Source organism: Miscanthus floridulus, chromosome 18, assembly GCF_019320115.1.
Source record: "Miscanthus floridulus cultivar M001 chromosome 18, ASM1932011v1, whole genome shotgun sequence".
Lineage (NCBI taxonomy): Eukaryota > Viridiplantae > Streptophyta > Magnoliopsida > Poales > Poaceae > Miscanthus > Miscanthus floridulus.
This window is the reverse complement of record NC_089597.1, coordinates 90,546,675-90,565,467: the sequence shown is the minus strand read 5'-3', so window position 1 is coordinate 90,565,467 and position 18,793 is coordinate 90,546,675. Positions and strand designations below refer to the sequence as shown.

General features: G+C 46.3%; 2 protein-coding genes across 2 annotated transcripts; one reads left to right on the top strand and one right to left on the bottom strand.

Annotated features, from left to right (window-relative positions):
• Positions 1-1,644: 1,644 nt before the first annotated feature.
• On the top strand, positions 1,645-4,789 carry LOC136524168 (uncharacterized). Its single transcript, XM_066517628.1, has 8 exons — positions 1,645-1,822; positions 1,933-2,007; positions 2,085-2,155; positions 2,226-2,328; positions 3,016-3,169; positions 4,020-4,161; positions 4,332-4,413; positions 4,509-4,789. The coding sequence occupies exons 1-8, from the start codon at positions 1,645-1,647 to the stop codon at positions 4,670-4,672; spliced, it is 969 nt and encodes a 322-aa protein (XP_066373725.1). The 3' UTR covers positions 4,673-4,789.
• Positions 4,790-10,592: 5,803 nt separating this feature from the next.
• On the bottom strand, positions 10,593-18,695 carry LOC136523546 (uncharacterized). Its single transcript, XM_066517194.1, has 4 exons — positions 18,083-18,695; positions 17,530-17,952; positions 17,189-17,438; positions 10,593-11,245 (listed from the first exon to the last, which is right to left on the bottom strand). The coding sequence occupies exons 1-4, from the start codon at positions 18,614-18,616 to the stop codon at positions 10,959-10,961; spliced, it is 1,494 nt and encodes a 497-aa protein (XP_066373291.1). The 5' UTR covers positions 18,617-18,695; the 3' UTR covers positions 10,593-10,958.
• Positions 18,696-18,793: the final 98 nt, after the last annotated feature.

The window sequence follows — 18,793 nt, the reverse complement described above, 5'->3', positions numbered from 1 at the left end:
CTAAAGAAATCGATTTATGGGTTAAAGCAAGCTTCAAGGCAGTGGAACTTGAAGTTTGATAAAACTGTAAAGAATTTTGGGTTTAAAGCAAATGTCGAGGACAATTGTGTTTATACAAAGTTTAAGAATGGGAAATACATTTTCCTAGTCCTGTACGTAGACGATATTTTACTTGCAAGTAATGATATGAGTCTACTACAGGAGACAAAAAGATTTTTGTCCTCAAAGTTTGAGATGAAAGATCTTGGTGAAGCTTCCTATGTTTTGGGCATAGAAATTCACCGAGATAGAAGAAAGGGGGTATTAGGACTGTCTCAAAAGGCATACATTGAAAAGGTCTTGGAGAAATTCCAGATGCATAAATGTAGTCCTTCACCTGCACCTATAGTCAAGGACGATAAGTATGGGGATTTTCAGTGTCCCAAGAATGAGTATGAGCTCAACCAAATGAAAAGTGTTCCATATGCTTCAGCTGTTGGACATTTACAGTATGCTCAAGTATGCACACGCCCTGACTTGGCTTATGTAACTGGGTTGCTTGGCAGATTCCAAAGTAATCCAGGTGTTGAACACTGGAAATTGGTAAAGAAAGTTTTGCGATATTTACAAGGTACAAAAGACCTGATGCTAACATACAGAAGATCTGAATCCCTAAAGATCTTGGGATACTCAGATTCTGATTATGCGGGAGATGACAGAAAGTCCACATCTGGATATGTGTTCACTCTCACAAAAGGAGCTATATCATGGAAAAGCTCAAAACAAACAGTTACTACAAACTCTACTATGTATGCCGAGTTTGTGGCATGTTATGAGGCATCAGGGCAGGTGAATTGGCTAAAGAAATTCATACCCGGTTTAAAAGTGGTCGATGACATCAATGGACCAATGACTCTATACTGTGATAATAATCCAGCTATAGAGTATGCTCACAACAATAGGTCAAGTGGTGCTGCCAAACACATTGACATAAAGTACTATGTTGTGAAAGAGAAAATCCAGGATCGTGTTATAAATCTTGAGCACATAAGCACTGAAAAGATGCTCGCGGATCCGCTTACAAAAGGCTTACCACCCAAAGTGTTCGTTGAACACGTAGCCGGCATGGGTTTAAGGAGAAGCCTATGATTCCTGGATAATAATAAAGGCCCAAAGATAAAGTATTTATTTATTTCAAACCAGAGATGTGTATTGTAGCTGTGAAATCCAACGGCAATAGACTGTGACGATGAAACATGTTCTATGCACAAATCTGAGATGGAATAAGTAAAATGAAAAGGTTAAAGTGAAAGAGTAAAGTTAAAGATAAAGTTAAAGATGAGATCAAGGGGGAGAATGTTATAATGATCTCAATCCCGAGTTGGGCCCAACGGCCCAACTCGGGCCCCTTGACCCACGCGCCCTGATCGGGGGCGCCCAGCCCACTATGGCTGGAGGGCCCCTGTCACCCTGCGCTATAAAAAGAAGGTGGGGGCCGGCGGCTCAAGGCACGAGGTTCACCGTGAGCCGCCACACCCACCTACAAACCCTAACCCGATCCTAGGGGCGCAGCCAGTGACGGGAAGCACCTCCGCCCGCCGCCACTGCACTGCACCATCGTCTACTACTTCACCGACCGACGCACCTCCCCTCTGCCCCGACGCGATGGCCGAGGGCAGCTCCTCCGCCACCGGATCCTCTTCCTCCGCCCCTGTCAAACCCTCTAGTAAACTCCTCCCACTCTTCCTCTACTTCTCTCTGTCACTGTCTACCGATCCCAAAGTTGTACCTGCTAGATCACTGCTAGACGATCCTAAAGTTATAACAGTAAATGGATGGGACTGTGGACCAGCGGATGTGTCTTTTGCGTTAGTTCGTGTTGTCGTAGAGGTTAGTTTGGTGGGTATGTGTTCAATTGTTCGTTGGGGTAACATGTTTTACTCTGTTGAGGAGGTGATTCGCCTGACGCAGTCGCCGTGGATGAGGATGGGGATCTCGTTCTGGACCGGAGAAGAAGAAACAAATATGGTACATCAATTGCTGGTTGCTACGTATCGTGGTGTTGGGATTGGCGAGCTTCTCATTTAAGCTTTCTTGGCTTGCAGTTAGAAGTGACTGCCATCTGCTCACCATTCAGCATGGTGTTACCAGCTCGCTTAAGAGCGTTTGGCTCCAGGTTGGAAAAAAGATCGATGGTGCTTTTCTGTCATGTACGTGTATGATTCGTTGTTGTTACTGGTGCGCAGGTTTGGAAAGCGGCATTACTATTAGCTGACTTTGTTTTGCATAAAAGCTTTTCATCGTCCAACTTTGATGGTGTTACTGCCATTGAGATAGGTGCTGGAACAGGTGATAATTGACGGTTTGACATGAAATTAGTGGATATAGGTTTCTAGAATGTTTCTTTTCCTAACTCAGGAATGTTTGTCAGGTTTGGTAGGTTTAGCACTAGCTCGGGTTGCTAGAAGGATTTTTGTTACAAGTACTTTTCTCTCCTTTAGAGTTTAATTTGGTAAAACTGTTTGCATCGCATTTTACTCATTGAATAAATTTCATGTTCCATGTCAACCTAATATGTATAGTAGTTTGATCCTTTTGCTTCTGTTCGACAAATAGATTTGTTTGAGATGTCCCAACTAGAAATAAGAAAACTTGGCTGGAATCACAAATTCAATACCTTGCAGAAGTATGATTCCAGTTATAGTCCTTATTACTTGATTACTTTCATGAAATTCAGAGGCACATCCGCATATATACTGTTGCCTGATTGTCTCAATTTTAATATGATTTATTTTTTAGAAAAAGAATATTTAGGCCATTTGTATTGTTGAAATGTCAATCCCCTGTTAGTGGATTCATATGACGACTGGATGAATTCACATTTATCTTGTTTCAATGGAAAATAATGCACATTTATATCTTGTGCATTCTGTGATACAATTTGGCTCCCTCCCCTCCCCTCCCCTGTGCCTTCATGTTTAGCCACTGTGCTACCTTAAATCCTAACAAAATTTATTTGCCAATGGGGATGAACAGACAGAGGCACTGATATCCTAGATAATTGCTTGGCTAATGTCCATACCAACTCTGGTTTGCTAAAGTTTGATGAAGCTAAAGTCTGTGTATGGGAACTGGACTGGAAAACATCATGGCCTCCACCTGTGGGTACATATGATCCTTCTGATCCAAGGTTTTCTCTACACCAATTCATCTCACTTTCATCATTGATCATCATGCATAACAAAACAGTGATCCATAAGAACTATATTTTAAGTGGAGACTGAATATGAGATCATAAGTTGCTTTACAACTCCCTGTTTATAAACAAAATATTCCAGCATGGCTTTGCATTCCATTTGTTGTATGGTACTCCCTCCATTTCAAATTATAAGACGTTTTAGCTTTTTTAAACGCATAGTTTTTGCTATGTACACATTATGTTTAGATACATAATAAAAGCAATATATCTAGAAAAGCCAAAATGACTTATAATTTGGAATGGAGGGAGTAGAACCCAAGACATGAATTTAACTGTGTAAGCTACTGGATGTAAAATTGATCGCAGTTCATATGGGGGATTTATGCGAGTTCAGGTGTAAATGAAGGCACCTTATTTCTGAACTGCACACTGCTTAATCAGTAGGGCTTCTAGGCCATGGTCTATGGAGGGGGAGCCCTTTCTGCACTTGAGTTGCTACATATGTTATATTGCCTATATTAGTGGCTGGAGTAAGCCCCGGTGTACAGATTAAAAAAAGGGCAGAAGCATCCTCCAGAAAGATGGTAGCTGGTCGTAGCCTCAGGCGTATGAGCACCTTTGTTGGCGACAAAAGGAGAACTGATGCAATTCTTTTGAACTTGTCGCACTCTTTTGCATGGTGTGGGCAATGGGGAGGTCGTAGGTTGTTTACCTGATAGTACCCAATTTACAGTATCCTAGCAGAGACATTAATGGAGTTCTCTAACTCCTCTATACAATAGCCTTTGCTTTATTCAAGTGTTTCTTTGGCACAAGGCTAATTCCATGTTCTCTGGTGCAGTCGGTATTTATGGTCTGCAAGTGAAGTTGAGGAGGCTGAGAAAGCAACAGTCCTGTTTGCTGCAGATGTTATTTACATTGATGATCTCTCAGATTTGTTCTTCGATGCGGTGAAGAAATTGATGTCAAGTGGTGCTAAGAAGGTACCATCGAACTCAGCATTTACTATCAGTATTCAGCTCCAAAGTCTTGAGTTGAGGCGCCTTCGTAAAACGAAGAGTCAAGATTCTTGTTTGCATTTTGTAGGTGCTACCTAACTTGCTTGGGACTGAAAGGCTGTGTTGTTGTTGTTGTATACTTGTCCCTGGAGAAGAGATACAACTTCAGTCTAGACGAATTAGACGTCGTGGCCAATGGTTACGCGCACTTCCGAAGTTTCTTCACAGCTCAAGATGGTAAATTGTTTGCAAAGATCTCTCAGCTTCGCTATCAAAACGAGCACTGTCAAGTGATCTAAATTTGTTCCTTTCATCCCTATTATTATCTGCAGAGCATGGCGATCCGATCGGTAGAGATGGACTGGGTTTTGTTGGAATGCAGATAGACCCTGCAGAGATTCCTCAGATATTATGTAGCCTCGAATTTACTGGAAACAAATGGGTCTTTCCTTTCCGAATACCAAATTCTTTAATGTGTCCCCTCATGTGGAATTAAGTTTTCTAATTTAGCTAGAGCAATACTTGAAAAGAGGAATCACAATTAGTTTCTTTTCTTGTGATTGTAACACAATTTCCAGTACATGAATATGATCCTGGCTGATTTAATGTTGGTGCTAACAGGTGTTGGCAAAATCTTCTAAGATGATTCCTGGTAAGTAATTGAGCATAAACATGCTTCTGTATTTCTTGATAATATGAAGAGGAGCATGGTTACAGATATATAGAGAGAGGCTAAGCTAGACTGCTAGAGAGTTAAGAGGGGGAAGTCCCAGGCAACACGCCTCGAGAGTTCCCAGGCAACACGCTGGGTAGAAACCCAGGAGGCAGCCGATACAAAGTATGGCATGTATTAATGCAAAGTAATAGCAGGTATTAAAAGCTAACAGTAAGTTCACATTTACCTCTACACGCTGCACACTGTATACCTACATAAACTTGTTGGCAGTGTACATTGCATCTCAGGGTCGCTTGTTCTTTCCTTCTTGAACAATGCAATTTAATTTATTTCACTAGGTAAAGAAAACTACGAAGAATGGAATAAAAAAAAGAAAGAAAGATAATGGCCTTTTATTTTAGTTCTTTTAACTGGAGGCATACTTTGATCAATAATATTATGAGTAGAAGTGTAGAACTTTGCATTAGCAGGAACAGGGATGGGGGTAGTGATATCCATATTGGCTCATTGTGTTTATTAGGGATCATAAAATATTTGCTCCTGACATCTAAAGCTCATATGGTTCTCAGAAAATGAATATGTTTGTTTCTTACATTCTTTCTATTTAAAAAATTATCACAGGGTGAATACTGATTAAGACAAACCTCTTTTTCCAACTAAATTCAGCCATTTAATCTTATTATTTGGCTACATGATTTAACCGTTTGAGTTGCCAGTATGCTTTGCTGGATCTTATGTTCATTGCTTTCCAAAACTATTCCAATAGTTTATATTATTGAAACTATTCTATAAGTTGTTTGATTAGTAATTTTTTTAGAGTTTTAGGGCAGAGCCCCAGTTTTTTAACTGAAGTCAAAAGACAGTTTAAACTGTTACAACACTGTGAATGGCATACCATCAGAGAATGTTAAGCACTCACAGAGCCTCTTCAAAGGTACTTCAAAACAACAACAACAAATGAATATTACATCAGCTTAAGATGTCAATCACTTTAGCTTGCAAACTCCAGCCCTTCCAAACTCAGCATCTTCTCTGGCTTGTAATTGTCTAAGGCTTTCTCTCCTCTATTCTTCCTTCCATGAACTCTTTTTTGTCTTCGTAACATAGAATTAGCCAAATTGTAACATAGCGGCCACCTTGCAAAGAAGTATCTCTATACTTCTCCACCCAGACCTCTAAAAACATAAACCATTTCTAAGGGCATGTTTGGATGAGTTTTATATTCTTAAAAACCAGTTTTTGTCTCTAGTTAAAATCTGGATTCTGAGCATGGGGTATTTGGATCCTCCAGTTTTTAAGAATCTGGCTTCATTTATTACTCATAGGTCACAAGAAACTAGCAAAAGCTAGGTATCAATAGCTTCTTGGTTTTTAAGAATCTGACAAAAACTGACACAAGAAACTAGGCAAAAACTAGCCGATTTGGATCCCATCCAGCTTTCAAAAACCAGATTCTTAGAAACTGGTGGGATCCAAACAGGGCCTAAGTTTTCATAATATTCCAGATTCCGAAGTGCATCTGAAGAGAACATATTTATGACACCATTTCTCTTAGCTAGAATTTCCCTATAGAATCTAAAGAGCCTCCTAGATCTATCTCAAAAACCTTTGAGAGTACAGCCCACAACTGTTTAGCAACCTCGCAGCGATTGGCAGATTCTCTCACAGAAGAAAAGGCAAGAGTCATCTTCTATCTTCCTCCTCTTACTAAGATTCGGCCTGTTCGCTGCTTGGTTTCTAGGCTGATAAGTCCGACTGGTGCTGGTTTGTTGTGAGAGGAAAACACTGTTGGCTGACTGATAAGCCCTTGCTGAAACCAACAAGCGAACAAGCTGATTGTCTTAAGCCAGAATTTTATTCTTAGTCAACAACCATAGAAAACAGTTAACTCTTGGAGGAATTTTTAGAGACCAAACCGCTGAAACATGGATAGGATGGATACCTCTAAAGTTAATCACTTTGTAAAGGGACTGAGAAGAATAGATCCCCCTAGAAGTAAACTGCCAAATTAAAGTGTCTTCATCATCACTAAACACAATTATCGATGCTAACTCTCGATCAGTAATTGTTTCTATGTATTTAAGTATTTTGTATTAAAGAAAATATATTGTTCCTCAACCTTGCATGCTGCATATTTGATTATTGTCCACTGATTAGCAATTCAATTTGTACACACTTCTAGAGTATTTTTGCACCTTCCTTGTTGCTGGTGGTGTATCGTACTTTGCATTGTTGAAGGTAAGATGATCTTCAATCTGTTGATCCACCAACTGCCATACTAACTAATAATGTTTCTGGTGCATCCGATAGCCTTCTAACTCATCTAGTTTACACCTTTTTTTGAATCTTGATGATACTGGAATGAGTCCAAACCTTTTTACGTTCTGATGTGAAACATCAAACAGGATGAAATTTAGTGACATGTCTAATTTTAAAGATGAAATATTTGAGGTATATTCACACTAGAATTAAATCTAGAAAATATTTACTTGATATTTTATGTTTCTTCGTTGTCCTTTATTTTGATGGAATAAGGCTTGCGAGGCTGGTCAAATTATTAGATCAAGGACTTTGTAGTGTTTGGTTGTAGCACCAACTAAAGGACAGCTATCTAAATTTGCGCCACACCAATATTTCAAAAGGATCACTGTTGGTTTTATTACACCTGTAGCTATCTAAATTTCCTGCCCATCACCACTCACCAAGTATCAAAGTTCACAAAATCAGAGATCACCACAAACCACAGTGCCTGGTGGCCTACCTGGCACCTCTGGCCTTGGCCGGCTGGCCCTTTACCCTGGCCGCTGCCCGCCGGCTGTGCGCAGGCCGCGCAGGAGACCGGGAGGGGGCGAGCCGGTGGTCCGCGACGGGTGGAGCCGCAGTTCATGGAGGGCGGGAGGCTGCCCGTGCCCGATGCGGCGGACGCCGCAACTGCCGACTGCGCCTCTGCTTCTTCTTTTCCTAAGGCTAAGGCCTTAGTGGGCTTGGCCCAGCCAGACGGAAGAAGATTAGAAGACCCAATACCCATACGCTGATACGCATACCCACCAGGCCTCCAAGCGGCCAAGCCAGAACTCAGCGAGCTCGCCGTCGTTGTGGGCCTTCTGAGGGGCTCACCCTATAGGTCGGTCGGTCCGCGTATGCTGTCACGTCGATATGATCAGCCGAAACGAGTCGGCAGCAACGCCTTTAATCGTAACCGGGTACGACACGACACGACACGTCCAAGCGATGGAGATATATACTAGTGCTAGATAGAGACACGATGTTCCAAGCAAGCAAAACCCGCAAAGATTTTTGCCCTCGTGCACCGTGCTTTGCTTCTTCCACGAGGAAGAGGATCCGTGGATCGTGTTTCTGCCGGCTCACATCACAGGGACCGATCCGGCCGGCCACCCAGCGCGCCCTCAATGGCCGCCATCTTTGCGTCGATAGGCGCCCGCCGCACCGCCGCCCACGCCGACGCCAACGCCGACGCTTGCCGCAGGTTGGAGGAAGGAGAGCACGTCTCACCACAACCAAACGTCCGGGGGGTGAGCGAGTCCACCTGGAGATTCGTGAAAATCGCAATGATGGTACCAAAGCTCGTATGCTTGCTCCTCGGCATATATTTTCTGCTTATTACTCCTTTCCTCTCTCAATTCTCTCAATAGTATATGTATAGCCAGATGACTGGCGGGTTCTTGAATTCGTGGGTGGATGTTTTTAGCCAGATGACTGGCGGGTTCTTGTATTCGTGGATCCACACGCATGCATACTCCTTTTATTTATGCCAGTTTATTTTCTAGATCCATATGTGTTCATCATACCTTTATTGGATCCATATGTGTTCATCATACCTTTATCGTGTGTGTGTTCTGCAGAGTTGCACGACTGTCATGGGCATCATGATGCTGGGTTCTTTGTTTGTGTCGCGGTTCGTGTACCAGGATCCTATATTGCAAGATCCCTATAAGATGATAGCGCAAGCCGTCATAGCTCTCGGCGTGATGGGAACTGGATATGTACCAACTATAGTCGATCGTGAGGACTGAGGAGATGTAGTTACCTGAAGTTGTGCTGTGTCAAACCCGAGGCTGAACGTTCTGTAGATGCTCATCTACTCTGTCTTCTTTCGCACTGACCGGATGTCCGCTATCTGCTTCATGTGCTTGCCTGCACGGGTTTTAGACAAGGCACGGACAGGGATTTAGGCAGGCAAATTGCTGCAGGGTAGTGTATCTTCAATTCTTCACTTTATTGAATTGTCTTAAATCAGCAATGAATTGTTTAGCCAAAGAAAGGAAGTTTCTATTTGTTGAGTATATACTACTTTTGACTTCATATAGAGACCAGACCATTGAATAATTTAATGTCTACTACTTAATCCATCCCAAATTATAAGACATTTGACTATTTTGACACTAAGTTTGACCACTCGTTTTATTCAAAATTTTATGCAAAATATCACTTATTTTGTCATGGCTTGGTTTATTAATAAAAGTTCTTTAAGAATGATTTAAATTTGACTATATTTACACAAATTTTTTGAATAAGACGAGTGGTCAAACTTGAGTTCAAAAAAGTCAAACGTCTTATAATTTGGGATGGAGGGAGTATTTTAGTAGATCTACTAAACTACTGATAGGTTGTACATTCGTTTTTTTTCCAATTTTATGAGACTTCCATCTAACCATTCTAAAAAGTAGCTCTCTGTGATGTGTTATTGCTATACAATTAAATCTGAATGTGCCTACATCATTGCGTGATGTCTTAACTTTTTGTTGAATGCAAGTTTGCAACATCTTCCAGTTGCCCGAACTGGTTTAGTGATAAAAGGGATGTAAGCGGGCCTGCCTGCGGGTTGCCCGCTGGCGGCCGCATCGCTGAAAAGCCAGGTTGAAAAGTACTGTTCTCTGATTCGTTGTGAGAGAAAAACACTGTACCATGACTGATAAACTAGGCTGATAAGTTCTAGCGAACGGGGCAAGTCTGCAGGAGCCTGCTAGCATCAGAAGCTATCTCTTGCTGTGTATAATCACTCGGCTCATGAACACTTGTTTCCTCTTGTATATAAGAACATTAGTAAAGGTGTTAACTGTTTAGGTGCTTGAGACTGCAGGAAACTTTTATGTCCACGAAAGGACTAGCGAACTGATTATGAGTTGTTGCGTTCCGCAACGGCTCAACCAAATGCCTGCTAGCTGTTGTTCTTGCATTTGCAGATTACACAACTATAAAAAGGAAGGAAATATGTGGACAGATAGCTGAACTCATCAAGGCTATCGGGCGACGGTGACGGCAACACATAGCTTCTGTAACGCCGAATCGGTGTGATGCGGGGCGCAGGAGATGCGGGCATTGTAGGTCTATGCAGGAAAATGCAGGTTCACTGATTACTTGATTAGGCCCGCCCGTTTGCATCCCTACTAAGGCCCTGTTCGGTTACGTTGGAACAGACCGGGAATGGCGCAGAAAAGTTTCTGGCTAGTACAAATTTGCGAATGATTTGTGCGGCTGGGAATGATTTCCGTAAAACCGAACGAGGCCTAAGTGAAATAAGGTGAGGAACAGGGATCACACCTTTCTACCGCTCAAGACATTTGAACAAGAACATTATCAATCTGATGTATGCATGCATGCCAACATTTCATTTGTAGCAATTACATTTCTGATATTGCAAATGAAATTGACTGGAAGATGTAGCAATTTCATTTGTAGCAATTTGCCAACATTCCAGTACAGGCATGTAATTCTTCCAGCCAATCCATGCCAACATTTCATTTGTAGCAATTTGCCAACATTCCAGTCAATTTGCAACATCTTCCAGCCAACCCATGCCAATATTTCATTTGTAGCAATTTGCCAACATTCCAGTCAATTTGCAACATCTTCCAGCCAATCCATGGCAACATCATTAGCAGAGCACACATGACTACAGCAAAGGCAGCCAATTGGGCAGCCAAATCAGACCTATTCCAAGAGAAAGTTAGAGCCTATAACAGAGCATAAGAGGAGAAAACCATTCCCAGAGAAAGCTAAATGTATCAGTCTCTATGTGAAAGCTAAATGTATCAGTCTCTATGTGCAAGCATATGATAGTCTGAATGATGAAAACAGCATGTTTTCAAATGCGGGCTACAATTAGCCGAATCTCTAATAGCATGAATAGGTTCGTTGACTCAAGGGTCCCACCGGCAACAGGCCTGCATTGTAAAGTATGCCGATCATTATGATCGCAAAGAGAAAAACCAGTATAAGCATGAGTATTATTATATGGTAGCGTAGTTGCGGAACGTCCCAGCACAAGGAACAGAAAGTGCAAAGTGGTGGCAAACCACAGACAGTTGCGACAAGCGTTATCCTCAATGCTCAACATCCAGTAGAAGAAGTGTATGGCGAAGATGTTAATACCTACAATGGACATGGAGAAGCAGGTCAGAGTAGCTAAATAAGCGACATGCCAGGCGTTCACGAGGTAACCAAACCATGGTTCGAGCCATGCAGGCGATCCGTGAAACTCGGTGCTTCCCTCGGGCGATTCCAGAGGCGATCCTGATCCCACTCCCGATCTAGGACGCTACTCCGGCGAACTAGATCAGCAACACCGGTGGCCACTCCGGTCTCCGACGTCCAAGCCCCGCCCATCGACCCCAGTCGACGGCGGCCACCGCATATCGCCGGTTGGCTGCTCTTGGCGCCGACGACCAAAGAGTTTTCAAACCCTAATTTCCTACTAGGGTCTAAGCGCTGCTTAGGTCGTAGTTTAGGATCTTTGCCTTGTGTCTGCGCTTCTTTTGTTCGCAGATCACGTATTTGTTCCCTTCCAGACTGATCGCTATGGCATCGACTGGAGGTGGAAGAGGGGGAGATGAGACCGTGGCCGGCGATGGAGTTTCCAAGCTGAACATTGCATATCTCCTGAAGAAGCTGAATTTGACAGAGGAGGAAGAAGCTGTCCTGGACTTCAGTGATGATGAGGGCGATGTTGAGATCCCGATGGTGGAGTTGGTGGTGGTAGGGAAAGTTCTCTCCCCTACAACCGTTCATGTGCATACGGTGCGTGCGGCCATGAAACCGGCATGGGGGAACCCCTGTGGGCTGAAGCTTCGCGCCATTGGTGAGAAGGGTGATAATTTATTTGTTGCCGAACTGGGGAGCAAGATGGAAATGGTGAGGGTCCTGTCGGGCACCCCATGGATGGTGGGTAGACATGCGGTGATTTTGCAGCAATATGATGAAAGATTGAGTGCTTCTGAAATTGTTTTTGACCGTATGGAGATTCGGGTGAGGATCCTGAACCTTTAGGGTGGATGAACCAACGGAGGGGGAGCCGGGCGATGGGACTCATCGGCATCAAGATGGACGTAGATGCAGATGGAAAGGCTAGCGGGCGTTCCTACGTGCTCGGGTAGCCATTGAGATTGAGAAACCCCTCCACAGGGGGGTGTTACTTCGGGTGAACAAGAATGAGGATCTTAAATGGTTTGGGGTACAATATGAGCGGCTGCCCTTCTTTTGCTTTGCTTGTGGCATCTTGGGGCACTCAGAAGTGGAATGCTCGCACCCGGTTCCACGTAACGAGCTGGGGAAGCTGCCGTATGATGTACCACTAGGAGCGCCTGAAGAGAGGAGGAGGAGGCTGCAGTCTTTCGCTGAGGCGGTAGCAGAATCATGGGGCAGTGGTTCATCGTCAGGCTCTCGACCACCTCGGACGCAGTTCAGCAAATCGGAACAGTCCAGGTCGAGGAAGGGAGATGGCGGCTCCTGTCACTCCTCAAACCCGAGAGAGGAGGAGGAGGAGCTGGAAGTCCAGTCGCCACTGAAGGATGCTGCAGAAACTGTGGAGAGGGCAAAAGGGCAGGCTAATCGGAAACTTGACATGGCCGTGAACGAGCAGATGGCCGTGGACAAGCAGCGGCCACATCGAAAGAGAAAGTCGAAGGTGACAGCACCGACCCTGCAGACACCGGACCTAAACTCTCCGGAGGTGGGTGTCGGTGCCATTGTGCCGGCAGGGCAGGTAAACTCAAGGGTGACCCAGCTGCATGGTGGTACGGAGAGTAGTGGGGGGAGTTTGGAGGAGACCTTAAAGAAGCAAAGAAGGGGTTTGTCTTCACATAATGCACGATCGGCGGCGGCTGCGAGTTGCATCCCTCGCCGGGCACAATGAAAATATTGTGCCTGAACTGCCGGGGCCTAGGGCAGCCCGAGGCAGTTCGTGATCTTCGTAGCCTTTGTGAGCTACACCGGCCCGTGCTCGTGTTTCTCTCAGAGACATGTTTCTTTTCGGACAGAGTGGATGGACTTCTGAGGTCGCTTGGTTTCATGAGCGGGCTGGGAGTTGGAACTAGAGGGAGTGGTGGTGGCTTGGCAATGCTCTGGAAGGAGGAGTTGGTTGTTAAGCTGCAAAGTTTAGATAAACTGCATATAGATGTTTCGATCACTGATCCGGCAACTAATGCAGAGAAGTGGAGGTTTACAGGCTTTTTTATGGAGAAGCTAAGAGAGAGCTCAGGTATAGAAGTTGGGAGTGTTTGAAATTCCTGAATACTCGCTCTTCCTTACCGTGGCTTTGTGTTGGTGATTTTAATGAGGTGCTGCATGCTAGCGAGCAGATTGGCGGTGTGGGGAGAGCGGAGAGGCAAATGGATGGTTTCAGGGAGGCGGTGTCAGTATGTGGCTTTACAGACCTAGGCTACATCGGCCTCCCATACACATGGGACAATAGACATGAGGGAAACAGGAACGTCAAGATGAGATTGGATCATGGTCTTGCTAATGTGTCCTTTCTCAGCCTCTTTCGACAAGTGAAAATCTGGCATGTCCAAAATACACTGTCAGATCATTGTTGCTTGGTGGTGGAATGCCTTGAACACAATTCAAGGAGGCGCAAGAAGAATTTTAGATATGAGAATATGTGGCAAAGAGATCCAACCTATATGGCCCATATCAGGGACGCTTGGAGCCCACACTCGGGTGCAGCATCTCTGAATGACGTTCAGGCGAAGTTGAGAGGAGTGCAGTCCAGTCTCCAAGGCTGGGAGCAGGACATCTTTGGGTCGGTGCGGAAGTCATTGGCCAGCCTTCGGCGTGAGTTGGAGGAGGAGAGGGGACGTCCTATTGGCTCTGGTCCCTCTCGGCGGGAATTTCAAATTATGGGTAGGATGTCGGAGATGCTGTCCAGAGAGGAAATAATGGAAAAACAGCGGTCGAGGATGGAATGGCTGAAAGATGGAGACCGGAACACAGCGTTCTTCCTGGCCAAATCACGGGTGAGAGCGAAACGAAACAATATTTCTTCTCTCAAACGTGAGGATGGTTCGGTAGCGCTTGATCAGGCTGAAATTGAGGAAGTGGCATCCACTTTTTATAAGAATTTGTTCACAGCTCAAGATGATTTAGATCCTAACCTCATTTTGCAGCATGTTCCTAGAAAAATTAATGAGACTATGAATGACCGATTGTTGAGGCCATACTCAGCTGGGGAAGTGGAGAGAGCTCTGTTTGCGATGGGGGGCCAACAAGGCTCCTAGACCCGATGGCTTTACAGCAGGGTTCTATCAGCTTCACTGGGATCTTTTGGGGGCGAATGTGACTGATGGGGTGCTGGAGTTTTTAAATGGTGGAATTTTACCAGAAAATCTTAATAGAACGACATTAGTTCTAATACCAAAGACAAGGGATCCACAGGAGATGAAGGAGTTCAGACCGATCTCTCTTTGTAATGTGCTATATAAAATTTGTTCCAAGGTACTGGCGCTACAACTGAGGGAATTCTTGGATGAAATTATTGCAGAAGAGCAGAGCGCGTTTGTACCTGGCAGGTTGATTACAGACAATATTTTGGTGGCTTATGAGTGCATCCACTATCTGAAGAGGAAGAAGGGCAAACTCGGGGCATGTGCTGTCAAACTAGATATGGCCAAAGATTATGATAGAGTGGAATGGGAATACCTGAGGGGCATTATGCTCAAGCTTGGCTTCCATGCTTCCTTTGTGGATTTGGCGATGAAATGTGTTACTTCAGTATTGTTTTCTGTTAGAGTGAATGGAACCTTGACTGAGTCTTTCAAACCTACTCGGGGTATTAGACAGGGGGATCCGATTTCTCCCTATTTATTTCTGTTATGTTCAGAAGGGCTCTTGTCTTTTGAAATCGATTGGTCCAATGCATCTCTCCAGGGGTGTTTGAGTTGGAATACACTCTCTTTGGTTTCGCATCTTCTCTTTGCCGATGACTGCATTGTCTTCTCAGAAGCGACGCATGGAGGGGCCAACAGATTACTGGAGATTTGGAGAAATATAGTAAGGGCTCTGGACAACTAGTTAATAGAGAGAAGTCGGCCGGACAACTAGTTAATAGAGAGAAGTCGGCCATTTTCTTTAGCAAGAATTGTTCTCAACAGATGAGGGACATGGTGTGCAATGGTTTGCAAATCTATAAAGAGGCTCTTGCTGAGAAGTATTTGGGTCTCCCAACGGAGGTAGGCCGTGATGTTAGTGGGACCTTCGAGTATCTACCAACTCAGGTGAAAGGAAAAATTCAAGGTTGGTGTGGGCGTGAGGCTAGCTGTGCAGGAAGGGAAGTGTTGCTGAAATCCATTGCTCAAGCTGTGCCCACATATTCAATGAGCTGTTTTTTATTGCCTCTGAATATTTGCAAGAAGATCAAATCGGCAACAGCAAACTATTGGTGGGGGAGTTCTGCAGATAACAAACACCTCCACTGGATGAGTTGGGACCGGCTGACCATGCCCAAATGCAAAGGGGGCATGGGGTTTCGGGATCTCAGAAGTTTCAATCTTGCAATGCTTGGCAAGCAAGGATGGCGGCTGATTATGAGACTGGATTCACTCTGTGCTAGGGTCCTAAAAGGGCGGTATTTCCACGATTCGGATTTCATGCTGGCCACAAGGAAGAAACGTGCCAGTTCAACTTGGCGTGCAATCCTGGCGGGCCGGGAACCGTTGCAAATGGGATTGATAAAAAGGATAGCCAATGGAGACACGACACGGATTTGGTGAGATAGATGGATAGCCAAGCACTTTGATGCTAGGGCGATTACTCCCAGAGTCGATCAGCAGCTTGAGATGGTTTCTGAACTGCTTACAGGGAGCGGACAATGGAATGAAACTCTTGTGCGAGAGCAGTTTTTACCAATTGATGCTGAGGCCATACTTCGCCAGCCTTTGGGGCGTGGTCAACTTGACTCTTGGACCTGGGAGAAGGAACGTTTTGGGGTCTACACTGTAAAGTCAGCGTACAAGTTGCTGTATAACCGGAAAATGGAAGGAATGGTTGGCCACCAACTGAGCTCATCGGATGATCGACTATGGAAGTCGGTTTGGAAATTATCAGTACCGCCCAAGGTGAAAGTCTTTTGGTGGAGGGTTCTCCACGAGTTCTTGCCGGCTAAACAAATCTTACACAAAAGGCACATTGAACCACTTGCCTACTGCGAGATTTGTGGTGATCCGGAAGAATCCATCAGACATGTGCTACTCGAATGCAGTGTGGCAAAAGAGTTCTGGCTTCAGGTGAGGGAGGCGATCAGACTGAAAATCCCGAACCTGAACTCGGTCACCTGGGCTTCTGACCTGCTCCTGGATATTTGCTCTGAACGTGACTGATCGGTCATCCTGTGCGGAATGTGGGCACTATGGATGAGGAGGAACAAAAGGAGGCATGGGGAACAGACGGTAACCCTGCAACAGGCAGTCATCTGGGCGCGCGATACGGCTGTTGATCTTTGGAATCTCTTGGAACAGGTTGGGCAGCAGGGCAGGGTGCAGCAGATGCCAAGGTGGAAGCTGCTGGACCCTGGGTGCCTGAAACTGAATACAGATGCAGCCTTCTATGCAGATCAAGGCAGCGGGGCGACTGCATGTGTTATCCGAGATCATCGTGGAGAGTTCATTCATGCACAGGCGATCTGGTATGGAAATCTCATTGATGCAGGTATGGGTGAACCTTTGGCCTGTAGGGATGCAGTGAGATTGGCACGTCATCTCGGTTTGCAGCGGGTTCAGGTGGAGACGGATTGCCTCGAACTTGTTCAACTGTCGGAAAAGAAGGAGCTGCACCGATCCCTACTTGATCCGGTGCTGACAGAGATTAATGAGCTGAAGCTTGCCTTTAGTGAGTTCGTGTTTAAATTTGTTAGTCGATCATGTAATAAGATAGCTCATGTACTAGCAAAACAAGTCACGCATACAAACCAGTCGGAGGTGTGGCATGAAACCCCGACCTGTGTGCGCGACTTGATGCTTTCTGAGGCTCAGGCCGTTCAAATATAAATGAAAGGCAAGATGGTCACAAAAAAAAAAAAAGAACTATCAAAGACAGAGAACATACCGTACATCCCAACCCGGGCTGCTAGCTGTGCATAGCAGACCTCTATCCAAGATCGCGCATACGAGCTGCAAACGGCACCAGACGCCACAATGGTCCACCATAAAGAGAGAGCTAAATTTATGTGCCATCTGTCATCGCCTGCGAGTACGAGATTCTTAGCTGGATTTCCATTGGTGGCTGCCAGGTACGGGGCTAGAGTGAGCGAGCCGCACAAGGCGTACTCCAGCCAACCGGACCTCCTCTCGTCTCCCTGCAGCAATCATACAGTGCAATTAGTAAAGCGAAACGCATGGCAAGCAGAATGCCGGTGAGACAACGCCCAAGAACTAAAGCAGGCTCACCTGACCAGGACCAGGCGCTGTCGGTGGCGGCGGCGGCGGCGGCGCGTTCTGGCCGGGGACAACTGCACTCTCTCTCTGGCGCGCCCGCTGCGTAGCAGCGTGCTGCACTGCGGCCATGGCATCAGAAGCTTTGAGGTACTCCTGGCACGCGGCCGCCAACTGCACCACTGGGTTACGGAGGATAATCTGCCGAGAGTTGGCTGCTCCTTTCACACCCATGGCCGCGGCCTCGAGGCCATTCACGGCTGCCTTCACGCTACTTGGGCTGTCCGCTTGCTGCAACGCGTCCCTGGCCGCTACCAGGCTCTGATGGGGCACGGCGAGGTTATCCGCAGACACAACGATCTCGCCGGCTAGCTTTACCAAATGGTCGGGCCTCGCCGCCTCATTGCGCACGAAGTCGATGGCCGTCCTCGCGGCGCCCTGTTAGCATCGAAAGAGGTAACACATCAGGAGCCCCAACAGGCCAAGAACAGGGCATAAACCCAAACTGTTCGACGAGAAAAACTGACCAGATCGAATACACGAATTTCCCAAATAACCGGTCGCGTACCTGCAGAGCGGTGGGCGTGGACCAGGTGGCAAGAAGAGTCTGCTCAACGTCCCCAATGCGGTGTCCCCGACGCCTCCAGAATAACCACCACGGCGCAGACCGATTCCGGTGGCTCTGCTCCTCCACGGCGCGGCGCACCTTCTCCATCGCCGCTGCGGCCTCCCGGTGTTCGCCGCACTGACGCGCCAAATCTGCCGCGGCGTCTCGGAGGTTGTCGAGACCGACGCCGAGCACCGCCTGCAGCGCGGTCGCCGCTCCGAGGAGGCCGGAGACGGCCCGCGTCCTCCCCTCGCTCTCCACCTCCTCCAGCGAGGTCGCGGCTCCACGGAGGCCGGATACGGCTAGAATCGTCCCCCCGCTCTCCACCTGGTTCAGCGCAATCGCGGCCGTCGGGATGTGGTCGGCGTTCGCGCCTTCGGCCGCGAGCGCGACGCTGCGGGCGCGCGTCACCAGGTCGGCGGCGCTGGCGCGGAGAGCCGCCTCGCCCAAAAAGGAGATGGCGCGAGCAGCTGCATCGATGGTCTCCTCGTCCATCTCCACTGCTGAGGGAGGGCGGTGGACGGGTGGCGATGGCCCGGGGTGGCGATGACCCCGTGAGCGGGAGGGTGCGGGGGATGTGGAGGGGATTGCCGTTGGGTTGGTGGAAGGAGGAAGTCGGAGACTCGGAGGAGGGGTAAAGACTGTCTAACGCAGAGAGGGAAAGCCCACAGC

Bases quoted from the DNA above. Each gene is read 5' to 3' on its own strand.
- LOC136524168 (XM_066517628.1), top strand. From the start codon at position 1,645: ATGGCCGAGGGCAGCTCCTCCGCCACCGGATCCTCTTCCTCCGCCCCT. The intron at 4,162-4,331 runs GTACCATCGAAC...TCCCTGGAGAAG, and splicing joins TGTCAAGTGGTGCTAAGAAG to AGATACAACTTCAGTCTAGA. The intron at 4,414-4,508 runs GTAAATTGTTTG...TATTATCTGCAG, and splicing joins TTTCTTCACAGCTCAAGATG to AGCATGGCGATCCGATCGGT.
- LOC136523546 (XM_066517194.1), bottom strand. From the start codon at position 18,616: ATGGACGAGGAGACCATCGATGCAGCTGCTCGCGCCATCTCCTTTTTG. The intron at 17,953-18,082 runs GTACGCGACCGG...CGATGCTAACAG, and splicing joins CCACGCCCACCGCTCTGCAG to GGCGCCGCGAGGACGGCCAT. The intron at 17,439-17,529 runs GTGAGCCTGCTT...TGATTGCTGCAG, and splicing joins CAGCGCCTGGTCCTGGTCAG to GGAGACGAGAGGAGGTCCGG.